This window comes from Vanessa atalanta, chromosome 2 (genome assembly GCF_905147765.1).
Source record: "Vanessa atalanta chromosome 2, ilVanAtal1.2, whole genome shotgun sequence".
Lineage (NCBI taxonomy): Eukaryota > Metazoa > Arthropoda > Insecta > Lepidoptera > Nymphalidae > Vanessa > Vanessa atalanta.
This window is the reverse complement of record NC_061872.1, coordinates 7,829,247-7,855,890: the sequence shown is the minus strand read 5'-3', so window position 1 is coordinate 7,855,890 and position 26,644 is coordinate 7,829,247. Positions and strand designations below refer to the sequence as shown.

General features: G+C 30.5%; 1 protein-coding gene across 1 annotated transcript in view; it reads right to left on the bottom strand.

Annotated features, from left to right (window-relative positions):
- Positions 1-396: 396 nt before the first annotated feature.
- Positions 397-26,644, bottom strand: part of LOC125075299 (zinc finger and BTB domain-containing protein 5) — a 48,584-nt gene continuing 22,336 nt past the window's right edge. Inside the window, exon 2 of the mRNA XM_047687028.1 lies at positions 397-2,997. Within this exon, the coding sequence (XP_047542984.1) occupies positions 804-2,549 (1,746 nt within the window). The 5' untranslated portion in view covers positions 2,550-2,997 and the 3' untranslated portion in view covers positions 397-803. The remainder of the gene's footprint in view (positions 2,998-26,644) is intronic.

Here is a 26,644-nt window from a genome sequence, read left to right as displayed (position 1 = left end):
GAATAACGCTTTATAAAATCATATAATTCATTGTAAATAAACTATGATATAAATTGGTATAAAAAATAATGTCTAGTGTAAAGATAAAGAGCTACAATTCACGAGTCAGTATGAGGAAAAAATGACTAAACTGAGAGCAAGGTGGTATAGAGATACGATAGTCGAGCGGTGAAAGACAGTTGGTACTGAATGTTCGTTCTTTTACTTTGTTTTTTTTTTATTATTATTTTTTAGAAAGTTTGGTCGGTCGCGCCGTCGGAGAAATTATAGTGCGGGCAGTCTATTGGTAATCCTAAATTTGCTCATCATTGTTGGTTATTTATTTGATTACTTTAAAGTATTATCTATGAAAAAAAGTACATTATAAATATATATAATCATAAACAGTTCATGGATAGTTTTATGATATCAGGAACCGAACGAGTATTGAGTGCATATAGATAGCCTATAATGTGATGATTTGCAATCTATATAATATGACTTATTTAAATGGAATGTAAAGTTTAAACAATATTGTATTTAAAAACACTTACTTGTACATGTATATAGCTAAAACTAGCTAAAGCTAAGAGTAATCGGTAACGGGCGGAATTACATACAAATTAACAAGCATGATAACGGCTGAGAATCTTTACGTAATATTCTTGCCTTAAATGTTTAAATTATTAATTTATTTAGCACCTTACCAAATTCATCTGTGATATTTCAGCCTTTACGTGTTTGATTTAAAAATACACTCGCTATCAGTCATTTAGTTCAATTGACTATAAATGTGAACGGAAACATTAATACGGGATGAGCGGTTACCGCTGTTTGGTGGGTTTGGAGGCGCCATTAGCAGCGGCGTTTTTCTGTGCAATATGAGTCTGATAATGTTTTGCGAGATGCGCCTTTTGTCGAAAGCTTTTACCACACAGAGAACATGTGAAAGGTTTTTCGCCTGTATGTGTCCTTACATGAACATTGACAGAGTACTTATCCTTAAAGCCTTTCGAACAAATGGAACAATAATGTAAAGATCTCTCCTTTCTAACTCCGTTCGATGTAGAGGTCGCAGGTTGAACAGCTGTCCCTGACTGCACTTGAGTTGATGGTGGAGAGGTCTTGTTTGGAGGTCTTTTACTATATTTTTTGCCAAGAGGTTTCGTGCTCGAGACAGTTGGCGATGCTGTAACTATTTGTAAGCGTTGAGGTAACTGGACTTCTCCCGCCGGAATCATAGTTACTAATTCGCCGTTAACGTGGTGAATGTTGTACACGCTGCGCGTCGGGTCAATTGGTTCTACAGTACAGAATGGTTGAACTGATTCACCCAGTTCTGTTGCTATCCGTTTTAACTTCTCGTAATCGTCTGGATAACTGGTATCCAATTGTGAAAGAATAATGTCGTCAACACTTTGTGTTGAAGTAGGATTCTCTCCATTAGCAACCACAGTTGCGGTTGGTTCTTCTAGCAGTATAGATATATTGACATTGCCGTTTGATGGACCCATTGCCATTAATAATTCTGCTTCCGTGTCTTTATTGTCTTGATACATTGATGGTACATCAGCTTTATTGTTATTGTTTATAATAACCCTTTTTAGTTCTGTTTCTGCGTCAAGTTTGGTAACAGTATTTTTTTGTATTGTACTATATCTTATAAAAGCTTTTCCTTGCAAGGCACTTCGCAATAAAGATTCATTTGATTCAGTATTTTGATCAGTCAATTTCCAATCATTATTATTGTTATTGTATTCTACTTCTAACAAAGTTGGCGCACCAATAATAGTGCTGTGTGATGAATCATCTTTTTTATCATTACTTCGAAATTCACTTTCATCATAACTGAAAGGTTCCACTTTTACTAAATTCCTTGTACTTAATTCTACGTTTGGATGTTCCGAGTCTCCATCTTCATAGTTAAAACTTTCTACTTTTGGTAGAATATTTGAGTTAAGTGCGTCTTGACTGAAATCGTTAGGAAATCCATTCATATTCAATATCGTTTCAAGGTCTAATGAAGAGTTTTGTTCCAAATCTGTTGGACTTGACATTGAAACATCTTCTTCTTTTCCCCAATTATATGTACGATTCGTACTGGTTTCGTTGATGTCTTGATTAAGGACAGTTAGTGTATATATTTGCCCGTCAGTATTATTACTAATTAATTTATTTGAAATAGCTGTATCGGTGCATGTGTGTGTCCCATTCATTTCGTTATCTTGATTCCAATAAAATTTGTTGAGATCTTCCAGCATAGCAGTCTCTAAGCGATCCCTGTCCCGGTCGACATTCCATATAGAATCAAAACTTTGAAGTGGATTAGAGCTAGTTGCAGCTGTCATGCTGTTGGTTGGCGATGATTGCACGTTCGTTACACTCAACAGATTATTGTTATTTTGTTCCTTAGGCTCTTCCGACAACAAAGGGTTTGATCTTGAATCTGGTGATTCCATGAATACATTAACTGATCGCATTTGTTGCTTATATTGCGCGTCAGTTATTTCATTAGATGTCACAAAATCAAAAAAATCTGACTTTGACAATTCTGGTGCAGTGGCCGTCATGACTACCGTTTCAATAATTTAACCGAGAACGATGACTCGGTATAGGTTTTTATCCAATACAATTACATTAAGCAATCACTTGCTGTGTTTCTTTTATTTTTGTACTAAAATAAGTAAATCTAAGTTTAAATAAGTGAGTTATATTTAACCCGATATGACTTGTACTTTTATTGGCAGCGCTAGCGCGTCGGTAACTAACAGTGTTTATAGACTCGGCTTGGGGTGCTACTCAAAAGTGCCCAGTGGACCCAAATTAACAGGCGGACCAATGGAATGTGCAAACTTAATCCGAACGTTCCTTTTTCCCATTATTCACCCCAAACCCGTACACTGCTCTTGAAAGATTTAGTTCATCACATTCACAGAACGGGTAGTAACATAATTAACAATATCCATTATCATCAGTTGATGGTTAAATCCAGCGAAGATATCCGAGATGTTTATGTATCTGAAAAGAGAGAAAATAATAAATTAGTTTATTATCAATACCAAAATTCGAAGATCACGATTAAAAAATTACTTGAGTTTATGTTGACAATATTAAAATAATAATAAATCGTATCTAAATGTTTAATTAATAAGCTAGTCGGTTCGTGTGTTTAGATCCTGTATGAAACCAGGGCGAGCGAGTCACGCGCGGTGCCTACCAGGCATCACGTAACGCCTTCGCCCGCGCCGCGGCTCTCAGCAAGCACTATTATGAATAAAAGAAACAAAAATATTGACCATGTGTACATATAAAGATATGTTTTGAAGTGAGAATTTTTGCGGTCCGTTATTCTGATTGTTGGCTAAGCGATTGCTACATTCTATATTTTACTTGACTTTTCCTTATTTTGAGTCGATTGATCAAATAATTTTGTAGCTTCAATAGACAATGTTTTTTCTTTTATTTTTGTAAACGTGTACATGTGTACATTTTTCTTTAATTATTTTTCCATATAAAAAAATATTTTAAGTTATATCTTTTAATTCATTAATTTTATCAAAAAAAATTGCGCTTTAAAATTATAAGCGCATACATTATTACACGTAAAATGAGAAAGGTCTGTCAAACGACACGATGAATTGGAGCAAGCCCGCGAACCGAAACACGTCGTATAATATTACATCTGTTAACTGATCCAATTATACGTCGTAATTTATATATATGCGAAATATTGTAAATTTATTATTAAATCTATATGAAGCGATGCCTCACGCTGAGTTCTGAATTATTTAAACGATATATACAATTACGTTTGCATAAAGAAAAAACGAAGACAGAGGAGAGCATTTGCCCGGCCATGGGATATTAACATGTTCCTACACTTACATTTACGTTAAAATAATGATACAAATATTCTTAAAATTTAGTAGCTGCCGTTCTTATATGATTAATTATAAATTGATCTTTAGATGTTATTGTAATAATAATGATCTATTGTTTGAATAGCTAATAAAGTTTAAACACATTTTAACAAGGAAGAGAGATTTAAAAGACGTTTACATATAATATCATATCGTAAGATGCCTCAACATCGCACGCCGGTGCTGAGCTTATGTTCCTATGTTATTATTTATCATTTGACCCCATGCTCTTTACTAGATGAAATTACTATCCACGGTTAATTATCACTCGTTGTCGCAACTTCAATTTACCACAAATAGTGGTTAATATATTTTTGTTATCCACTAACATTGCTACATAGTAAGAGAAGTAAATTTATATAATGAGGATCGTAAATTAATCTATATACTCGTTTACATTACATTGGGTTAAAGCTCGTAAAATTCTGAATTCAATCAGTAGTTTACGTCATTGCATCACAAAGGTATTTAAAACTAAATTGTGTACAGCGTTAGCGCGTTACGACTCTGAAGGAGCTCAGTTATTTGCTCATACGAAAAATGTATTCAGTATTAATATTATTGCCTTCAATTCATAAACAATATTAAATAAATATGGCAATACTATGAGAAAATACGTTATTACGTATTAATACTTTAAAATTTTTTTTGTTAAAAGTTTAATATCAGTATATTACATTACTTTTTAAGAAGTAAATTGCGTCGCAACCTTTGACCAACATTAAACAACAAGTAGACAAAATTATTACATTCATATATGTAGTAAGTTTTATCTCGTAATCATAGTCGGTTCGGATTCTGTTCTAACAGTTATAGTTTAATGTTTAAATTAACCGACATACTAACTTTAATAGTAAAGTAGTAATTATTCCGTGACTAAAACATATTTCATTTAGTTAATGTTATAAATAAAACCATAAATACTATCGTATACATATACTTAAATTACAAACCATGTATTGGAGGAAAAATACATTAATCTGTTTATTGAACATAAAGCTACTTTTAAGTACAGTATACATTCATAGTCCGAGTAATATTCGTTTTACTACGATTAACAAAGGCTGTAAATGGTTAAATATATTCGAATTTACTATAATTATATCTTCTTCTTTTAATGCATCAGGCTCATTGGTAACTAATCCGATCTGAAGCAGTATTATGGATACAGTGGAGTCATTTACCCATCACAAAAGCATTATCTTAGATAATGATTTGAATGAAAATACTAACTAAAATGAGATTTTAGTTAGTATTTTTGTGATAATTTTATTAAAGAATTATCTCGTTCTAGTATTTTTATCTTCAAGCAAGGGATGAGAGTTTGATGTCTACTTCAGCGCATGTGGGTTAACGAGCATTGCGCCACCACTCCGCAGTCGCCACGCTGCGCCTCAAACACAAGCAATTGGATCACGACACAATCGTTTTGTTATGCCACAATCGATATGAAAATATCACCATAACGATAATGCTCCTCGTTTCCATTTTACGATTTTCGTCGATGATGATGTTAATTATTTCTGTACGTTGCGAAACGGAATTAATAAAACGATTTTGTTATGTGTCAACGCCCAACACAATATTTATATTTTTTTAAAGTGAAACTTCGCTATATGCTTTGACCAAACCAAATCTAAAGCGATTTTGAATGCATCGGTTTTGTGTAACGACTGAAAGAAACTATTCTGGTGCGAAAGAGATTTTACTTCTGTCATTTGTAATGAGAAGCGCGCGTTTAAATATAATTTTCACCTATTGTGAAAATAAAAATACAACGTTACAACACAAAAAAAAAAAATTGTAAAAAAATCACGACCAAAAGCAAATTGTTGAAAATATAGACTATACTATCAAATGTTATCGCTATAAGTTACATAATATGTCAAATGTTCGACGCACAATATTTAGAACCCATTGGTTAAAATAAAATCAAAATGCTAATAGGTAATAAAAAACAATGCAAGCTATAATGCTATTGGTCAAAATATTGATCCTATCCCAAGGAAAGATCATTGGTTAACATAGGATAATCAAAACAGTTTTATATCCAACGTTCACGCAACCATCCACGACACTTCTGATCGTTTATATTTAAATTTAAGTACCGATTATATTTTAATACATTCGATTTAATTATATAATTTTGTGTTTTGAAAAGTTTTTACAACGACAAAAATATACTTCCTACTTCTTCTAATCAACACAAGTAAAATTACTGATAGCAAAACAATGGAACATAGTTTCCTCTATTTGACCTATTAAATATCACAAAAACTCAGGTATATTGATACTGACATTAAAACAAGTCAGTAATAAAAAAAATAATATCGAAAGCAAATATTCAGGTCCAAATTATTAATTTAATACCAAGTGAAATAATATTTACATTATTTTGTTCATTATATATGCTGTAAACATTCTTAATTATTATGTAATCTTAAAGCTATTTACAATTAATTGAAATTATTATTTAGGACCGATAAATTCATGATACGGTATCATTTTATCAAACATAACTTCTCAAGTGTAATCAAATCCGTAAACCAGTAACATGACTCCAATGAGCTTGTACGTAAATTTAACTATAATTTTAACAATCTAGTTTATAATAAGTTATCTCGCAATCTCACTATAAACAAAATACTCGGCTAACTAATGGTAAATTAGGAACGCGGGGTATCTCTTATCTTAATTAACATTGAGCGACCTCAATCGTAACTACAATACTCCAATTTATCTTCAAAAGTGATCGAATGATGTCTACAAATTGTATTGTATTTATTTACTGCAAAAATAAGCAACAATTAATGGTATAATCTCGATGGAAGCGATAGTGTCGCCTGCGCGGCTGTGGGCTCGCTGCGGACGATGATTTCCAGCCACGATACGCTCTCAACGACAATGCGACGGTTTTAATTGGCGCTCTTACATAGACATGTCTTACATCGACTTGAGAAGCTGTTCGTTTTCGAAAACGGGACATCGAAATACACGCGCAGGTGCGCCACGAAGAGCGTGATTGGCAAGTAAATTTTCAGTTGTCACTGTGATTTATGTAAGAGTCACAGTTTACCAGTATTTATTTGAGTTATTAAGCACTTATTGCGCTATAACAAATGCAATATCGTACTGAATATTTAAATTGGCGGTCTCGATTAATAACATATAACTATACGTTTATTTCAGATAAAATAAAGTTGATTATTTATAAACTTGAAAAATGTTATTAATAACATAAATAGTTCCAGTGATCCATGAATAATAAGCGAGTGGAGTACTAAAATGGAACGCTGGCGCATACCAGAACGTCATCACGTCAGTCGAGATCGGCCGCACTTGAGCGTTCTGCTCACCTCTGACATTTCAATGAAGATGACCGTTTGCTTGCTAAACTTTGATCTTTCTTATACACGTGTTTCTTACGATTTTATGTCAATTGTTATGTTTTAAAGTTCAATAGCAGTAAAAGTGAAACGGTGATGATGATTTCCTTATGCGTCATTTCGATAAATGTATGACGACGTAGTATTTCGAAAGAATTTTATTTTATTTGTCATTATCTTAAATTGGTGCGAAACCCAAATAAAACTCAAGAAGGATCATAAGAAGCTGTAAAAGCCCCATGTATAAAAACATAGCTTCTTCAAATCTAAACTAAACAAGTTACAATGTAAATTACAATTAATGTCCTAATTGAAATGAAAATTAATTTATGCGTTCAAAATACGATTTAGAAGACAATCTAGAACCAATATTCATATCGTTATGTAGGCAAAATACTATTTAGTAATTTGTATCAGTTTGTTTATCAAAGCGCGACGTAGCAATTTAAGAAACGAGATAGCATTTAGGGATTCGAATATATGGTATAATTAATTAATACAGCTAACACGGTAAATTTAAATGCTTCCACAAATATAAGAGCAGAACAGTTAGGTACGTCTATGCAAGGATGTATAATCCATTTCGGTCCTTAATGTCTTTAGTGGATTACTTACGCGATCGTTCGGTAACTAGAGTGCGTCGAATTCTGACGTAAAATATGGTTGAGTACATTTAACAGTATCGGTGCTCGAGTTTCCCACGCGGCTAGCGGCTTGTCTGCTACTGGCATTCAATGACTACACTCCTATGTATGTATCTACATAAATGAATATCATACTATGACTCGTTATATGTACTTCCTTTGATATTTACGACATTACATTATTACAAGTTATAACTTAATTTACTTAAGCTGTTTATTTCATAGTACTTCTAAGTAATTATTTCATATTTCTTCTAGGCATTGGTTTTATATTATATCTAAGTATTTATTTATAATACATTTTTACCTTCATATATTTCTACACATAGGTTGTCAAACTTATTTTTTATTATTAAAAATTCTATAAAATTTCCAATAAATTAATATTATTTTATAGTATTTAAGATTCCAATATCAAACAATTTCAAATTGTGATAGGTCGCTTGTTGTTACAAGTCAGAAACGGTAAATTTTCAGCTTCTTACGAAATATCTATATAGTACGATTAGACCGATAAGGATCAATCACGATGCTGTGTCGAAAAGTCAAGATTGTCCTACATTGCAGGTGCACTTACAAAAAAGAGAAACTTGCGGTGTTGGAAAGAAAATCTTATTATCGACATAAGGGGCGATATTCGAGACGGCTGCCTGCTCCAGTTACAGAAAACGCTCCCCCGATTTGGATCCGGTTTGCTCTTGTTTCGTGCGAACCTACCTTCACTCTCTTAGTGTTTAATCACTGTTATTTGGTACCCTTACACTTATAAAATATCGATATGTAATTGGATATTGAGAGGTTATTTTATCATATTTTTGAACTTCACCAGTTACTTTATGTTTGGTTAAAGGACTATCAACAGAACGTATTATTATTTATAACGAAGGTAATCGAGTATAAAATTATTGAGGGTTTTTTAGATCTTTCGTTTTAATTTAAATGTGTTTTAAATATTATTAAAAATAATTGAGAGTATTTAAAACAAGTGAAGTATTTTACTGAGCGATGAGAGGTTCGGAACTTGTATAAAACCCTACCAACAAATAACTAATATCATAACTATCAATCAGAACATAACAGCAGACTTGTTGGCCATAATTCCGTATGTCACTTTTGTAAAAGGTCATTCATTGAGAAATTTAATACTTATTTCTTTATCTGTTACATTGTTTTTATAGGGTCATTTTCATTTGTATTAGGGTCAGTAAGAAGTAAAAAAGTTGCACATTTTATTACAGTTTTACATGAAACATTACCTGTTGCATCAAGGACATTAGTACTTTCAACAAAAAACTCGACTCGTTTACAACTACGGCTTCTCAAAACTTCCGCGTTAATGTAACATTAATTTAAAGTGCACACATGGTTCCAAAGTTATTTTTTTAATATCTGCACACCATCAAAAGCGTATTAAGACCAGAAACTAAGCTTGGGATTCAATTATATAAACGATTTCTTGAAAGTGATTTCTAAAATATTTTTTTCCTCATACATTTATCAGGTGAAATTTAATCGGTAATACAAACATTTTAATCATGTTTAAATTCATCGAATCAAAATACACGGATAATAAGCATTTCGACGCCGAAAAAGTTGGCAAGTAATTCTATTCAATCATACGTTTAAAAGTATCCACTATAGAAATTCACTTAACCGGTCAATTACAATCGAATGGACAAAGCGATGTAAAGACCAATCAGCACCAAAAAAAATATTTATTTACAGCACATTATTTATGACTCGGCATAAATGAGCTAGGAATACGAGGCTATGACACGAACGTCAATTTATTGTGAAGATAAAAGTATTTCTAATTGCTAATTAGCTTGTAATTGTGATGAGTTGTTGAGCAAATTATAAATACAGAAGCAAATTGGCATCAAGCATTGACAGGTGAGAAGATCAATCGAGGAATGCATAATGATGCGGTTAAAGATAAAACAAAAATGAAAGTATTAACGTGCAATGTGTACAACTATCTGACAAATTTTTAATTACTTAAGTAATCTTAAAGATGATTACGTTACTTAAAAATTTCATAGCTTGTAACCGTTTCTTGTTTTAATGAGACGATAACGATTTCAATTTAATTATTGAATTTTTAAGCGGAATGACCATTTAGGGATTAATATGAATTTAACAGTGTATTTTGTTATTTTAAAACACTTAATATGCTTCTTAATTGAAACCAATGAATGTATAATCCTACTGAAATCATTTTGTGTTCCTTGCTTTTATCCGATTTCAAACACTAAGAATTGGATTCATGACGGACATGTTAAGTAAGTATAAAATATTAAACATATAAACTTTAAGTAATAATTACAGATACAAATCTAAAGATTTAACTTTGCAGATAAACTGTTTAGCATGGCATATTACAAGTATCCATTTGACACGCTGTATTTTAGAATAATATATATTTACTAAAACAATAAATATCTTAACATGTTGAACGTTTTATATGAAGACACTCATTTAATATGCACATCTTTAACACGACCCTGTATGATTATCGCATATAAAAATTAAAAGTGGTTCTTGTATATTCGAAATTTTACTGTTTTATACCATATATGTTTGCGATGAGATTTTATAAATCTGATACCTTCAAAGCGGCTTATTCAAACCAGATTAATATGCAAAGTGTGTAATCTATGCGCAGATAATAATGGATAATATTATGTTTTCAAAGTCTAGTTTCATTATTATTTAATGTGTTTTGTTTCGTTATATGAGTTATTGTATTCAAACTGTTTTTTGGTATTTAATATTATTTTAAAGCTGTTTGTGTTAACATTGTCCTTCTGTAATAAAAAACGGATGCACAGTCAAATTGCGTTGCTATTTCAAAATCATATGATAGATATTTATTTAATTTAATGAATAAGAATTAGATTATTTTAGTAATAAGCAAAAATATTGTTAGTATGCTAAAAATATCTCCACACAGAGCTATATGTTTTTCCATAATCCAGATTTTACTTGTCAAGATTAACTTAAAGAAAGATCGAGATAAGCTAAAAAATAAATTATAATGACATACGATGAATTTGAAAAATTTTTTAAAATATAGAAAATTTCATTACACGCATAATCTGCAAATGAGGAATACAGAAAATAAACATAAACTACTATATAAATAAACATTTCAAAACTAAGATATTAAATAGACATACCAACACATACACATATTAAGTTTCTATTTCCAAACGGTAGAATTCGCATGAAACAGTTTATTATTTGTAATTATTAGTCTGATATTAGCATATTTATTGTTAATTAATTATATAGCGGGTTAATTATAACGTTGTAATATAAATGTATTCAAACAAGACAAACGAATCAACAAGCCGTCTGAAATAAGTGATACCGACTATGACTTATTTTAAAAACTGTTGAAGTATTTAGACAATTCAACTTCAAGGTAATAGTTTATTTTAATACAAAACATGTTATTATTCATCATCAGCATTTGTGAATAATTCTAAGTTTACACAAAGGCAAGCTTTATTATTATATACGACCATAATAACTAATCAAATACAGTACTTTTGTTAAGAAAATTGCTTCGCCTAATAATTTTCAAGTCGTGATCTCACACCATCAGCTTATTTCGCCATTAAGAGTTTGTCCTTATTTATAGGTATTATCTCGTCTATCGGTCGGTGATATTTCGTAACACAGCAGTTTAGTACCATTTGCATATTCCGTGATGGTGTCGATGTTGTGCCGGCCTTATAGGAACTTACTGTATACCCCATCAACAAATTGAAGTTTTAATGCTGCAATAGATTGCAAGTGACACCCACAGAATGTTTCAATCGAAACTATTAAATAAATTGTGTTACTTTGTTCAGATGTAACATAAAACACAGTTAAGTAAATATTATTCAAAGTATAGCTATTTTTGAATACGTAAAATGAAGAAACTTAACATACGTTTAACTTTTAACAACTTTTTGCAATAATAATGATATGGACATTTGAAGATTGCGTTCGATTTTACGATTCAATAATTTTCATAGCTTTGGATGCTGGGATGATCCAGATTCACGTATCCTTTCACTGAGAACCTTGAGATGGCAAACAGCTCGACGGCTGACCATTACCGATGCACCGCTTTTAATGTCTCGGCAAACGATTAACATAGATCGGTACCAAAAGATATACTGCATTCAGCCGCTAACATCTCGTGTTCTAATTGTATTTTATTCGCTTATGTTTACATTCTATTTCTAAATAACGGTAAATGTTATAATTCGTTCCATTTACGTAAATGTAATAATAAACTATAGCAGAGTCCATTGTTCCCTAAACATACTACTACTCTTGTACGTAATGAATTATGTGGCATATTTACGGATTACATTAATTAAGATTTGTGTGCGCTTGTATATTGGTACCTAAATATTCTATTTTATACATACATTTATCAAAATTGGAAACTGTTAAACATTAAAATTGATTACATTCAGTTTATCGTGAAGTGGAAACAAAGCAATGTAAGTTAAAATTGCGAACTTGCTCGTGTTCTTATTTTTTTAATACCTTGATGCAAATACGCATAAAATGAGAGGGTTATGATTTTTTTTAATGTTTAATCTTATCATGTAATGCAATGGCTGTAAGAACGGTAAATCATTGTAGTGTTTTTTTTTCTAAAACCTCTGGTTTGCATGTTGAAATGTTTTAAAACTATAAGTATTTTCCGTAAAGGTTTAACTAACCTAACACAGCTAAAGGTCTTTCGCCTAATAGGAATGATGTATCAGAATTTGTAGATAAGAAGACTGTATTTTGTTTATGAAATAAGTTTTGTTACGTTTATGTTTTCCTTGATCTTCATAATATATCGGTATACTCATTGAAAATTAATAATGACTTAAGGCACTTTCCATAGGGAAACCTACAGAACCATTAAGTTCAGTTATTCATAATTCATCCTTGGAAAATCCAACGTCCGTCAGTTTGACTCTTTCTTTATTTATTTTTTAATGCGGGTTTTTCGAGTCTGTGATAAAATCTCCAACCATTATTCGTAGAGCCATTAAAATATTTAAAAAAATAAATGAATTATAATTTAGTAAAGGTATCTGAAAACAATGTATCACATGTAATTAGTAGATACATTACAATTAATTCTTCGTGCTCTTATTAAATACTCTTTCGAAACATTTCCGGTTAAAATCATATAAACCTCTTACCGCGAGCATGTTATGTGGATAATTATTTGGTTATGTCCTTTGTTTATTAACTTCAAGATAAAAAAATAAATATAAGCTAAGCGATTATAAACATTTTTGTGCAAGTCTAACCGTGATTTTCGTTACTATTAAGTACTTATAAAAAAAATCACCTATTTCACATACATATATTATTTAACGATATTCGGTTTGAAGTTTCATGCCCTAGGGCAATATAAAATGACAGATCATCGCCACGTTGAGCAATGAATTCCGTAGTAACGATGCGCCTACCAAATCCGGTATTACCCAGCGCCTGTTCGCAATTTAAATCAATAAACAAGATCATTATTCTCATCGACAATGGTCCTTTTAATTGCCTTCTGTTTTTCTCATACAGATTAATAAGTAGGTTGTAACGAATGATAATAATAAATATTCTCTTTATATGTACTAAAGCAATTTGTTGACCTCTGACGTAAAACAATTCTCATTTTTTTGTGAATTAAGTAGAGCTATAGCATTTAATCTTTTTGTAACAAGCTACTTATAAAAGTTTTCTTTTAAATTATAACAAAGAATTGTTAAAAAGTATAGGCTTATTTGCGTTCAAAATAATTAATAATCAAAAATGATATTATAACAAACTTTTGAAATATATTTTTTCTTTAATTAGATTTTCTCGACAATACTATTATTATACTAATATAGATTTCATATATAAATATGTCTTATATTATATATTAAAACCGCGATGGTTATATAATATATATGTATTAAAATATTTATCAATTTCAAATTGAATTAACATGTACGATATAGTTAAATATAATGAGATATAAATTACCATAACATTATATATTTTGTTTGAATTTAATGCTAAAAGTGATTATCTTAAAATAGTATATTTAAATAAATTAACATACTAGTTCAGATTAAAAATCATATTACAATAAGCAAAGAGGTCAAAGAGAATGAGATCTAGAATGGAATATTATTATTATTACAAATGTAACAAAATTTTTATAATAAATGATAGGTAAATTAAATGAATGCTATATTTTTTTTTATAATAAACTAAATTATTATGTAATTAATGTAATAAATATTCAAGCAATAATTAAAATTAATGTAGATTATCAGATATAAAATAATTTAAATGTGCTAAAATAAAAATTCCGACACCTAAGACATAATATATTTTGATCAGAGTAATAATAAAATAAAAAAAGTAGATTAGTAATTCGAATTATATATCGTACCGTATATTTACATAATAGTGCAACACAGATCTAGCTTTATCGAAACAGGAGAGCATAATAGTAAATAATTAATCCAAATTTATGTATGTAGCTGCATCGTCAATATGCAGTATAGATATAATTTAAATATATATAACAGATGGAAACAACATAGATATAATTTAAATATATATTACAGATGGCAACAACGTTTAACTTTTTTTGTAAATAAATATAACAAATGCACAATATCTAACTGCCACAAACTTTTTTTATATTAATTAAATCTTATGTTTAAGAGCACACGTTTATTGCAGGACAGAATGTCAATTGTCATTTGTCTGTAACACTTAAAATCGTGTTCAGTAATATAGTCAAATTACAATTAATACAAGACCGTTGGTATTGAGAAACCGGTATGTCATATAAATCGAAGGTTTAAAACTTTTTTGAAGGTAATTACACCAAGCATAAAGTGAAAACATTGTATTTATAAACTTTCCTTTGACTGCTCCAAATATTGATATTTAATTTTAACTGGTGCAAACCGAGACCGACAGCTCAGTATTAAGTGTTTCGAACGATCAAGATTATACGTGAAAACTATATGAGTGGGTGAACTTAATATGCTTGTCAGGCAACGTGTAAGATCGCGCTCGGTAGCTGTCTGTTTGTTTGTTATTCGTTAAAAGTAGACGTAGGCTAAATATTCACATACACATGTTAGCGGTATATGATGGTTTAAGGTGACCAGGAAGGTCATTCGTGACATTTGAAACTAAACACCGATATTGCATTATTAAATTGGTTATACAACGTTGTAAAGCTTTTTATTGACTATAATACTGGCAAAATCGTAAAATGTTTCTTTTTCACCTTTATAAACATGACTTTGATTAATTTATCACTTTCGTCTTTAGCCTAGTTCTCATATTTTCATGCATTTTTAGTTTTAATTTCACAACCAAACAAATACTGCACTAGCCTCATATCATGTTTGTTTTTTTTTTAATTACATTTACTTCTTTCAATGTGGTATAATTTAACACGACGAGAAATTATTCTTGAAATAATGAATTTCTAATGCATCTTTAAGCGTTTTAGCAACACCGTAGATTATGATAATTCCGTGTATAATAACGATGCTTTCCCTGGAAATCAAGTTGATACGATGCGTGCGAGGTCGAAGCGTTGTGTACGACACGTCCATTACTAACGCTTCGATATTAACATTTGCAACCTCGAGTTAATATATCTCATGATTTATGGTATCCTAGTAATATAATTGCTGGAGCTGCGTTGTTTAATAACGAACACTAATAAATAGATAAATTCACCATGAAATTATCTATATGAGAGTTACTGTACGCTATTAAAAGTTTATGATCAAGGGGCGGTAGATTGAAATTAATTCTTTGGAAATAATTCGTTTCATTTGAATTGATACCCTGTTAATATGATCGTTGTACTCAAAAATAAATATAATGACAGATAATTCGTTGTTGCATATACGTTTAGTACATACGTGAATTTTATCTCAAAAGAAATGTAGGTAGGTTTAAGATAAACTTCACGTCGGTTCACAAATAATTTTGAACGGGCACACAGTTCAGTCATAGTTACGTTGATGCATTACGATAAATTAGATACGGCTGGAACCAATCTCGACCCATAATCGGTTTTACGAAACACATCGCGTCTCCCCGAGTCGTTACAACGTCAGACTGCGCCAAATATGTTTGCACGGCCCCACATCAATGTTGCCGTCGTGTTAGTTATGTGAAAGTTATAATCACATGCTTAAACAGTAAATTGCTTTGGTGTAATTAGTCGGGCACTGATTTAATTTCTCCAAAGATTCTTCCAATAACAAACAACATAAAAGTGATTATATAAATGGATCCGTAATAGTCGTGTTTTAGTGAGAATACAGAGGGCCCTTACTTTCATATTTTAACTGTCAATAACGATGAACATTGAGATACAAGTTGCTCTTTATTTGAAAAGCTCGTTATTTCGCCAATTATATGTTATTTGGTACAAGCTCTTAGATATAGTTTTTATAATCATTTTATATTAAATTAGCACTAATAGTCGAATTTCAACGTACATCGAATAAAAATAATTCGTTATTATGTTCTTCAACACCATCTTTTCTATATCTCCCATTGAGTCCCTTCCTAAGTTGGTACCATTACTTATAGACCATGAGTATGATTCCAACTTAGGAATCCATTTCTCGATATTCATTCAGTAATTTCTTAATAGAAGGGTTCCGGCCAATACCACTTGAGTTTCATGATTTGGTTGACATTATATGGCCATTCGTTCCTGTTTGAATCAATTCGCCGTTTCCTAATGGGTCACAAAATTTAATTGATTACAAATGATATCCTAGTAGTAAATAGTAATAGTAGAAAACGTGCGAATTAGGTACAAATGTTAAGTACGTTGTTACAAGACGTGAATATTTACTTTGGTACTTTATTCCATGCTCGATAATGTGTCAACATGTGTCGTATGAAATTCTGCTGCTTTTGGAAAAAGCTCTAATTTTTCGCCGCAAGAGGAGAGAAGGCTCCTGACTTCAGCAGTGGGATATTTACATGCAGTTACTAAATATCCGAAAGTAAATCAGCTTCATTTAGCGATCGCTCCGTCTTTTAGTATGAAGTGTTATTTTATACCACAGACAGATATTTTTGAATACATTATTCCTATTTATATACTTAAACATACATAGTCAAAATTACTTTAAATAGATATTACATACATAAAATATATTTCGATAGTAAAAATATGTTAAAAATGTTTTAGGTACTGTGTTCTTTTGTTTTTATTCGACTATTCGTTTTTATTAGGACTTAAATTTAACTATGAGCTCTTCGGGAAGACTAAAGTAGTAGGTAGTAGTTTTTTAACCAGTACCTCAAATAAAAATTGGGTACTCCTTATAATGTTATTATTAATTATTAAAATAGAAACACGTGAAAGTAAACCGAATACACATTACACATTTAAAGGCATCAAGCAAAATTAATATAATTTTAAATCCTTAAAAATAGCCACTTCGAAAACAGTTACTAGGTAATATTTAAAAAATATTTAGAAGTTAATTAGGTAATATGTTAACAAATACAGTATTGAGAATTATATTTATTTACATTTAGGTAAACGCATTCTTGCCAAAATTTCACACGGTAATTATTTAAACAGTAGCTATTGATCTATATATATTTAATTAAGCTTTAAATTGTTAAACCTTACGCAAAAAATCGAATAAGCGATTTGTTTTTTCTTCATACATACTATAAAAGCCCATACTTATACAGACTCCACGATAAGTAAGTTGTGGTTAGTGATCGACGACCAACAAATGATAGATTGCGAGACATGACAAGATCTCTTATCTGAGTTTAAGTGAACCTCGTAAAAATAAGTTCCCTGCCGGTATTTCACTTATGATTTATTTTTAAGACCAATACGAAGATTGAACGTTGTGTTACCGACTATGATATATCTCTTATAGCTCTCTGTTATTATAAAGTTCAACATCTGGTTAGATATTAGTTACGGTAATTATTGAACTCTTTTAACAACCAACTCGAAATTCGTAATATTATCCTATAAATATTAATCGACAAAATTTAAGACTAAGATATTATATTAAGTACATTTATAGTTTTTATTTAGTTGTAATTTTATTAATGATTGTATATGCCGATACACAAAAAACGACAATGTTAGGCTACACCAATATACTCGTATACAAAAATGCAATTAACAATGACACAACATTGAACCTAAATTAATTAAGGTAGAAAGAAAAAAGACAAGTCAAATATAACACACAAAACATTAAAAATGACGTATGATTGAAATTTGTATTTACGTTTAACGGGAGAGAAGAAAATATAATCAATTATAAATAATTGCTAATAGCATTGATTTTATTTGACTGCATTATTGAATTTTTTGTCGCGTTCAGGAAAAGATAGATAACAAATATGCAAAAATTACTCACAACATTAATAAAATCACTAATGAAGCTAGTTTTTGAATGACTCAAAGGTCATGTAGTCTCATATAAATATTTATATTCCATCGAGCGTGTTATTAAAATGTTAGCTATAAATATTCGATTAACTTTGTCACGATATTTCATATTAAAATAATGTTTAGTTGATTTCGGGGGCTATCGAAAAGAATTAAGAAAGAATTCTATTGAACTTGTGCACGCGTGGGGGAATCCGTATTCCGTAAGCCGATCGCTTAACTGGAAAATCGATTTCAATCGCTTTTTCAACGTTACACGAAATCGGTTGTCATAAAAACTTTTAAGGTCACTTAATCGGTATATATGTAGTTTGTGCAAAAAGTTGAACAGGATTTCATAGTAAATCCGCATAACAAAGACATAGAGACGTGGTTCAAAGTCAAGTCGGCTTGCAAAAAAATGTCGTGTCGTTGTCATTGACATCTCGCTGGCTCGTCCGGTGTAAAGGTGATATGATAACTTAAACAGATCAACCTTGTTGTAATATATTATTTTGAATACTAATAAGGAACGATTTAATATCCGTTACTTTCTTGTACAGATTACTTTAAAATAAATAGAATGTTTTCTATGCTCACAAAAAGCAACGAAACCAGGGCTTGAGTTGATCAATGACCTACATATTTTAGTTTTTTTTTTTTCAAAGTTCAATATTTTTTTACCAATAGCTCTTATACAATGTTTAATGTTCCAATTAAGAAAGAAAGTAAACTTGAGATAATTTTTAGTTTATATGACTCGGATTTGAACACAATATGCTAAACTTAATAATTTTATTTATAAACATAAATTGTTTATGTTAGAAAATTATGTTTAAAACAAAATGAAAGTTGTAAATATACACCCGATATTGCATTCATTCAAAAAATATGAAGGCGATTCGGCCACATATCGTGATCCAGTGCACTACGCGGAAACCTCTGAATTAACAATGGAACCGGGCAGCGCGTTGAAGTCTTTGTGTTCTTGAATCACGACGTCGATACGATAAGAAATTTTACAACATTAAGCACAAAGGTTGTATTGCTACAACCATGTGCCAAATGTCTCCTATTTAATACTATAGGTACTAAAGAATTTCAAACGATATCTTTAGGTTAAAATAAAAAAAATACTTAATTTAAATAGTCAAACTGCAAACAAACCAAATAAACCATTATCATTGGTGCTCCAGTTAAGTGATCGAACAAATTAATTATACTGATAATACCTGGAAACACGCATGAATCGAAGGTAGTTCCGTGTCGGTTGACGTCCGGCAAACCTTCGATATTTCCGAGCAAAACAGTTGAATCTAGCGGTCGCGGGGTAAGGGGACGAGAGGTGGCCAGAGGGGAGTAGGGGGGAGGTCCGCAGCGTGCTCGCACGCCGCGAGGTCGCTGTCTTTTTACTCGCATTACCTCCTGACATTCGATCTTAATGGAGTTGCCTTATTGAAATTTAAGCGCAACAAGTACCGACGTAATGGAATAAAATTAGGTTATCGTACCAAGAAAACGGTCCTCGAGTGGCCATCTTTAAACTCACGACGGCCCAATAAGAATCCGAAACATTCGACGTTTAGTCGGCGCTTTGAAAAATATATTTGTCTCGCTCGCGGCGTCAAGTATTTCAGTTGCGAGAGAGAAGTAGATATAGGAATGTACACCTATCGACGAATAGTCATTGTTCTTGGTCGTAATGGAACAAAATAAAGACAGAGCAGCGGTATTCGTGATTGCGAGACAAAACTATCGATATAGAGGTGTATGAACGAGACAGAAACTAAGGTTTTTGGGTCGATGTCCGGACGAAGGAACTTAAAATTGGATTTTCTGAAGAATAACGTTTTATTTAACACATGTCAATCATAATTGACCGATGTTTTGGTAGCTCTTTGTGGAAAGATAAGCGGAATTATTATTACCTTTATATAATTCTCTACATTCCATATACATGCTATAAGGTTGCAGGTATTAATTTAATAACGCAATTTTATAAAAGTAAGAATACTAATTCAATTACCGTACTTGCTGTGTAATAAAGTTTCTCATCAGCTTATATATAATTTAAATCCTTGTAAATTATTATAAGGTAATTCCAGTTATAAATGTTTAAACCTAGGGCAACATTGTTTTTCTAATATAATTTATATGTACATAGAGCTTAAGTTAACATTTACCAGTATGCGTATGAATATCTATTATTTTATATAGACATTTAATTAATGTCGTTGACTGTAGGTTTTATGAAATGTACAACGCTTATGATGATGTTTTTGTTGAAAGGGTCAACGTTCTTAAGGACTTTTTTTTTCGTTCCGAATTTTGAACCTCGATTCCCGTAATAAAGCTGAGTCCACACTTTATCAACGATCGTTTAATATTCATTTATGCTTGCGATTCTAGATTGTTTTTTCTAATAATTAACGTTTTATGGCAGTGGAAAAAAATATATAATAAAACAGATATTAACTACTGGTTAGTGACTCATGTTAAAGGTTATGGTTGAATAAGATAAATGTATAAATATTATTATTAAACAAATGTTTGAGATATATAAAGTATTTTTCATTTCAATATGTTCATAATCCAGGATGTGGTTTATAGTCGAGAATTTATTTTAATTTATCATATTAACAATTATTATTCTATTATTATGCAAGATTATGATCTCAGCTAAAAGGTTTAACTTTTTTTAGATACAATTTCTTTTTCTCTAAATAATGTATCCTTAATTAAATGTGTTTATTAATGATTTTAAACACTACATAATATTCTTTATATACAAAAATCTTAAAAATGTTTGTACATATGTATGAGTGAGGCCTAATGTCCACTAATTCCCACTAATGTAGCGGGACGACTTCCTCCCAGAAGGCGCGTCCCGTTACGCGGGCGTCCTTGGCTGAGTTCTCTCGGCTTGCCGCAGCAGGTCGCTCTCAACCCGTTCTATGCTATTGTTGCACTGTACACGTGTGTAGTACTAATACATAACAGGGTTGGGTATTCCGCCTGTTTATATTTACTAATATATATCCGTTTACTATGTTTACTGATGTAATGGTACTCCCTCTTTTCCTGGAAGGTAGGTGACCCGTTACGCGGGCGTCCTTGGCTGAGTTCTTTCTCAGCTGGCGGCAGGTTCTCAACCCGTTCTGCGCTGTTACCGCCTCCGTACACGTGTGTTAAGGTATTGGTGATATATGTTAGGGCTGACTATTAATAGAGGCGTCATTTAATTCTTATTTTGGTCCGTTTGTTTCATTGATAAATCATATTGGAGACTTTTGTTACATGAATATTAATAAATATGTTTTATTACTCATTTAAAAATGCAGTTTTTAAGATCTTTTCATTTGTTTATGTCATCTTTTTCAAATTGTACAAAAACGTAGCTTTTTTTTTAAAATAAGTACATTATAATATCTCGTCAGAGAAATGTTTTGATAACCCTACCTGTGTGTTTATGTGTGCGTCACACTCACGCCATCGCAAGCCTCGTGTGCGTGCATTGAATTAGTCCTAACGGATATTACGGAATTTTGTTAGATAAATGCCGCAAATATAGACTAGCGAGAAATACACCGGCCGTGTATTGAATATCTTACTCTTTACTTTGCTAACCGTTGCTATGATGCTATTAACTTTTGAACATATAAACTCTTATTTATTTGTATTCTATAAACAGAATATCGTGTAGTTTATCCATGTGTATAGTGTACACACAACGCATTACTGATTTGTAACTGAAATAGCTACAGGTAATCAATATTCGTTAGTATCAAGATATCTTGTTTCGCATATACCGTGTTTGAATAAACAAATGTGATAATTATCATAAAATGCAAATTGTATAGAAATATTAATAAAATATTATTAAAACCGTCTAAGCGAATTGGCAGATTTTCCATGTCAAAGACATTTAACTTTATTATTACACCCATTAATTGAAATCTTGAAAAAAGGAATACTTATTTGTACGTGAAAGTTTAATAAGTACATTATATATATCGTTATTGTATTACGTATGTTTATTTGAAATAACACATAAAATTGTTAATTATTTACATTCATAACAAGCCAACTATAAATTAAACAGCTATGTAAAATAACACAAATTAATATAAATATCACATTATAATAAATTGTAGAAGCAATCATATATTTTTTTAATTGAATTTCAAAGCAAGAACGAAGGAATTTCGGATGAATTATTATCTCAATAACATTTGTTATTGAATTCGCTTATTACACTTTATTGAGGCTGTAATGACATTTGTTACAATACTCGACCTTGTGACTTAGATCTTTGTTAACAATTGGTTCACGTGTTCAACGTATAGCAATTACGAAATTGTATCATTGAGGTCAGGAAAAAAATCAGCGCCACAGATAATGAAAAAAATGTATCCTTAATTATTTGACAACCGATACGGTAGACTAAAATACAAAGACTGATATCTAATATTAATGTTTAAAGTTTGTTTTGTAAACGATACTATCGGTGAAGAAAAACATCGTACGGAAATCTGCATAGGAAGTCATTCTGTTCTACGCATAGTCTCTACCTAACAGTAGGACATTAACAGTTCGCTACTTTCACTTTTTAACGAGTTGTCGTACTTTTTGGTTGTTTTTATTATTTTAAAGCTCTTAATACGATGCGTATTAGCGGTGCATTATCGGTTTCGCAAGCGGCAAGGACGAACGTCGATCGACTCGTGATTGCAGCAATCGCTCGAATAGGAGCTTATTTTACTAGCGATCTATTCGACTCTGTCCACGACATAAATAAAAAATACTCGAACTTGTTACGATAAGTTTTCAATAATATGATAAATTACTTTTGGAAATGTGTCTAGTACACTTTTTATTTATAGTTATTTAATAGTTTACTATTATTTTTAATGATTTAATAATAATTTTATCTGTAACCTGCCGACTAATAAAATATTATAAAACACTCGCAGAACTTGTAAAGTAAGGATAGATACCTCAATTTGTAATCAAGTTAACAACGCACGTGTCAAACGCATTAAAATATGAGTCGTTTTAATTAATAACACAATTTTTATAAAGTGATAAAAGATAATATATGTATAAAATGTATTCAATCCCAAATATCTTGCCTAACCCAAAGAACGTGTATACAAGCCGTGAATCAGATTAATCTACCTCAGTAGTAATAGGCTTGCTTGTGTTGTGTACGCAGACAGGGACAGCGATGTGGACAAGGGTACGAGTGTTGGTGCGGATCGTAGTGTGCGTTTACACACACCTTGCTACGAGGTTCAACGTACCAGTTGCCACTCCACGAGTTCCTTGTTCCACTTTACAAACACTGTGTTATTAACAAAGTTTCCGAATTAGAAAAAAACATCCAGTAATGATCCCATAGTACTCATAGATAATTAATCATTGCAATATTTTAAAATAAACCAATATTATTGTATGATTTCACTCTAGCTGGGTCTTACGGGATTAAGCATCAATAATTTTAATAATACTAATTTGACAAAACGTAAAATAGAACATAAATACAAAATAAAAGTTATCATATTTAATTTCATAGCTGTTCTATTATAACATAATAAGTAATATTCTATCTTTATTAAAACTAAAAAAAGTTACAGCACTGTCTTTATAAAGTGAATTACATACAAAAATGTGTATTTCATAGTGTTATTCTTTGTAATTTATTATTGTATATATAAAAGCGCTAACTAAACTCTTTGTGTGTGTTCGAAATTTTATGAAATAATAATTTACAGGATGTAAATATAGTTCTTCTTACATCTCACGAAATAATTTCGTAGTAATTCGTAATTCCTCACAAATTATCACAGATTAAATACGATTAAACCACATTACGTAATATTATTATTGGTGTTTTAATTTAAACTTTTTCATAAAACACAGACACTAAAAAAATTATTATTAATTAGAAAAATTAGTATTAAATAAATCGGTACAGTGTCAGAGTTAATTTAAATAGCGTTAAAAATAGTATTATTTCGACGTTAATGTCAACCGTTGCCTTCACAGTACAAAAGACATCAACGAGCCGACTTTATTTCATATTCACCGATATAATACTGATCACACGTTATAGTAGGTGCTATGGCATAATTAACCAATTGCATTATGTATGCTATAAATATTTTTTACTAATCACATTTTTTTTTAATTTAACTAAATTTCTCATCAAAAAGTATCACGAAAAAAAATACAGAGTTATTAACTGCTATAACTGTCAATCTTATGCTAATCTGTCATTTATTTAATTTCGATATAAAGTAGGTATACGTCGAAATAAAAATAAAACAAGAAAATACTAAATTAAATTTGATTTAAAAGTAATATAATTATTTTAAATCAAATTGCATTTTAAACATTCCTTTCTCATTAGCAAATGTACACAATTGTGATTCAATTGAACGATGGCCTCGTTACAAATGTAGTAGTAAATTGATTTTATAATCTGTAATTATATCTTATACTATTAATTAGCAGTACTTCCTTTATTAAAAAAAGCTGATATGACATTTTAAAAATTAAAAAAATAACATAAAATAATACAGATGTTTTCACAACATTTAGTTCCTTAGGTTCTTAAAATACCATTACCAAAATTACGATATTGTATATTTTTTACTAAACGCTATATAAATAAATTCCCAAATAGAATGTTAAGAAAATTTTTTGATAGAAATAAGATAATTAACGTCGAAGAACTTTTAATGATATAAATTAAAAAAAAAAAAAAAAACTTGAAATAATATATAAATTAACTTTAAACGTACATGATACTTTGATATTAATTAATATCATCCTATAATTCTATTTTTCAACATTGTATCACAATATTAGTAAATATTAAAATAAAGACTGTTTACATAACATAGGGAATGTTGATACATCATATTTTTGCTTTAAACATAATTCGAAATTATATTTTCAAATCAATACATATTTAACAAATGTATTACTAGCTTAAAGGATTAGGATTTAGAACCTGCCGGTCTGGTCGTCAGTCAAATCGTATATTGTTTCGCTACTGAATATTTTTCTGATAATGATTATTAAATTTTACAAATTATTCTTCGTATTACCAAATGTAGATTTCACAAAACTGAACTCGATATTAGTTGGCAATTTTTTTTCGGATCTAAGTTATATTTAACCTAAGCTGGCATATATTTTGAATAGTATACGATATATTCCTCTTCTCTCGTAAGAAAGTCTTCATGGGTAACTGTAATTAATCATAAATAAAAATAATACGGAGTCATTAAAAATAAACATACAGTACAAAAAAGGAAACTCAAAATTACTCGGATACGAGAGTTTGTGGAGATTCATATAATCACATTAAAACAGAAATACAAAAAGATACAACAATATTTGATGTTCAATTGTATTATATATAAATAATATTTATAAAATTAGTAAAAATAAATTAAATAATAATAAAAAAATAATTCATTGTTGAACTCTAACGTTTATATTTATTTCACACTTTTACCGCTAATTGCATTCATAATTTACAACTTGCCCTTAAACGGATAGAAATGGAATAAATGTTGCCGTTCATTTATCGTTATTATATATTATCACTTAAATTGATACAACATTACGGATCATCATTTCGGAAATCACAATGAAATTGACTTTCTATTTATTACTCAATCATTTTACTAATACGCATTACGCCGACTGTCAAAATCTCACGCTTTAATGCCGGATGTCCTACAACTGTCATGTACGATTATTTATTAAGGGCTTTACTAGTTTTTAAATGTTTGTTGTCAAAATGATGTGCCGATAAAACTTGTATACCTAATGAAGCCATTTTTAAGTTTATCAATTGTTGTAATAAAAAATGTATTTTATCATCAATGGCGATTTTACCGGTTTGATTAATTGTATGACCTATCATTGACCAGTATTATAAATTTTATCTTTTTTAGTACTATCCGCTATTGACTGTTCCGTTGTTTACCTTTTAAATGATTAAATATTTATTGATTAAATAAAGATAAGGCGATTTGATGTATTTCCCTGTCTTATTGGGAGCAAACCGATAAAAATCAAATAAAGTCTTTCCAATGTGGCTAAGTCGTGACCCCCCCAGCTTGACACGGAATTTCGGCGCCAATAATGCACATTAAAAAACCAACATCTCATTCAGAACATCGTGGGTGTCAATGCAGTAAAAACGCATTTCACAAAATTTGATGAAATAATATA